Below are 1,833 nucleotides of genomic sequence, written 5' to 3' on the forward strand. Positions count from 1 at the left end.
TCAATGATCTGATTCACTTTGACTTCATGGACCCCCCTCCCCATGAGACGCTGGTTTTGGCTTTGGAGCAGCTCTACGCTCTTGGAGCTCTGAACCATCTAGGAGAACTCACTAAGGTCAGCTTTGCTTTGTTTTCATCTGCGGTTCTCCAGGTGGAGCGAGGATTTCGCTCCATGTTGCTGCGATCAATTAAAAATGTTGGATTATAAAAATTGTAAAATAGATTTTATTTAATTTAAGTTTAGTAAAATGATTAATTAAATAGGAAAGGCGGGGCAACATGAATGGAGCGAGGTGCTGCGTTCACAGCTGGGAAGCTTCTGATAATTTAACAGCAGTTTAATGAGACGATCCACGTTTATCGTTACATCATTGAATCAAACGCCGTGGGTCCCCGGGCCCCGGCATCATTACTGGAAGGAAAAATGTCAGAAAATGGCTTCTGCTCAAAAATCTAAACCAGCGTGGAGCGATTTCGCCGCAGTAGCAGGAAAATGAAGGTGGGCGTGAAGCGTCCTGGAACTACTTTGAGCGGCGGAGTGAACGTCCTGAGCGGGGAGAATCTTGTGCTCATCCTTAGGAATGTAAGACGAGGATTAAAGAAAAAATCTTTCTGTCTTTAATCTATAAAGAAATATTTCTTCACTCAAGTGAACTTTATGCATTTTATACAGTAAAAAAAATCACTGCATTTATGCATTTATGTAGTTCTAGTCCAGCTGGTTCCTCTACATGTAGAAACTGAAACAGTCGAGGTGGTTGGTATTTTTCCCAGCCTGTCGGCCATCTTGGTTTAGCTGAGCTTTTAACATTGCAATGATATATATTTATATTTATAAACATGTTTAAACAGCTGTACGCTGCATTGATCACTGTGGAGGAAAGGGTTAAATCCAAACAGTAACCGAATCCCAGGAGGTTTCCCTCTTCCTGGTGAAGTGCTCCATGTTGGGCGGCCTGCATGGCTGCCTCCACCAGAGGGCGCCTCTCAACCCAGACCGCCATGCGGCTCTTCTATGAGGATGAAGATAATAAATGTAGATCACTGCGAGTAGAACGGGTTCATCATGGTCCACCTCAGGACATGTTAGACAGCAGCCCTGCTCCTCGTTTCTCCTCCAAACGTGTCTCCGTGTCTCCTGAACGTTTGGACGTGTGCTCTGATGGTGAACTAGTCACTACTGCAGGGACACGGCAGACAGTGGTTCTCAGTGAGGGGGGTCAAGGAACGGCTGGAGGGACACAGATTTGATCCTGAAACTAAGGAGAAGTTTAGGCCTGGTTCTCCTCCCGCAGCGTTCTCACGCACCTCCTTCTTCACCAGTCGTTTTCAACATGGCGGTCAGACAAACGAAGCAAGCCGGTAGGGAACCAAACAGGAAATACGCATAGAGTAGAGCGGATGGAGAATTGACCAATCAGAGGCCTCCTGTCTGCGGTCAGCTACAGTTTGGGAGGGGTGCAGCAGAGTGTCTGCGTAAGGGGGCGGGGCATATCTGCGTTCACTGCGACACACGCAGACCACCTGGTTTCAAAGTATAAATTAGCCTTTAGACTGAACCGTGTCATAGGATGTGGCTCCGCCCACTTCCTCCATGTCCTCTGATGTTTCTGTTCTTCGTCTCCAGTTGGGGCGACGGATGGCTGAGCTGCCGGTGGACCCCATGCTGAGTAAAATGATCCTGGCCTCTGAGCAGTGAGTGTTCCAGAACCTTCCTGATCCAGAAGCGGCGCCATGGCGTTCCCCTGCCTGACGGTCCTCCTCTCTCCGCCAGGTATAAATGCTCAGAGGAGGTGCTGACCATCGCCGCCATGCTGTCCGTCAACAACTCC

The 1,833-nt window shown here is 48.4% G+C and overlaps 1 protein-coding gene across 1 annotated transcript in view; it reads left to right on the forward strand.

Annotated features, from left to right (window-relative positions):
• The window catches only part of dhx16 (DEAH-box helicase 16), a 24,774-nt gene that overhangs the window by 19,523 nt on the left and 3,418 nt on the right, over positions 1–1,833 (forward strand). The window contains exons 15-17 of the mRNA XM_015395199.1: positions 3–116; positions 1,629–1,696; positions 1,776–1,833. Coding sequence (XP_015250685.1) covers positions 3–116; positions 1,629–1,696; positions 1,776–1,833 — 240 coding nt within the window. The remainder of the gene's footprint in view (positions 1–2; positions 117–1,628; positions 1,697–1,775) is intronic.

Source organism: Cyprinodon variegatus, unplaced genomic scaffold (assembly GCF_000732505.1).
Source record: "Cyprinodon variegatus isolate N-32 unplaced genomic scaffold, C_variegatus-1.0 Scaffold730, whole genome shotgun sequence".
NCBI classification, from domain to species: domain Eukaryota; kingdom Metazoa; phylum Chordata; class Actinopteri; order Cyprinodontiformes; family Cyprinodontidae; genus Cyprinodon; species Cyprinodon variegatus.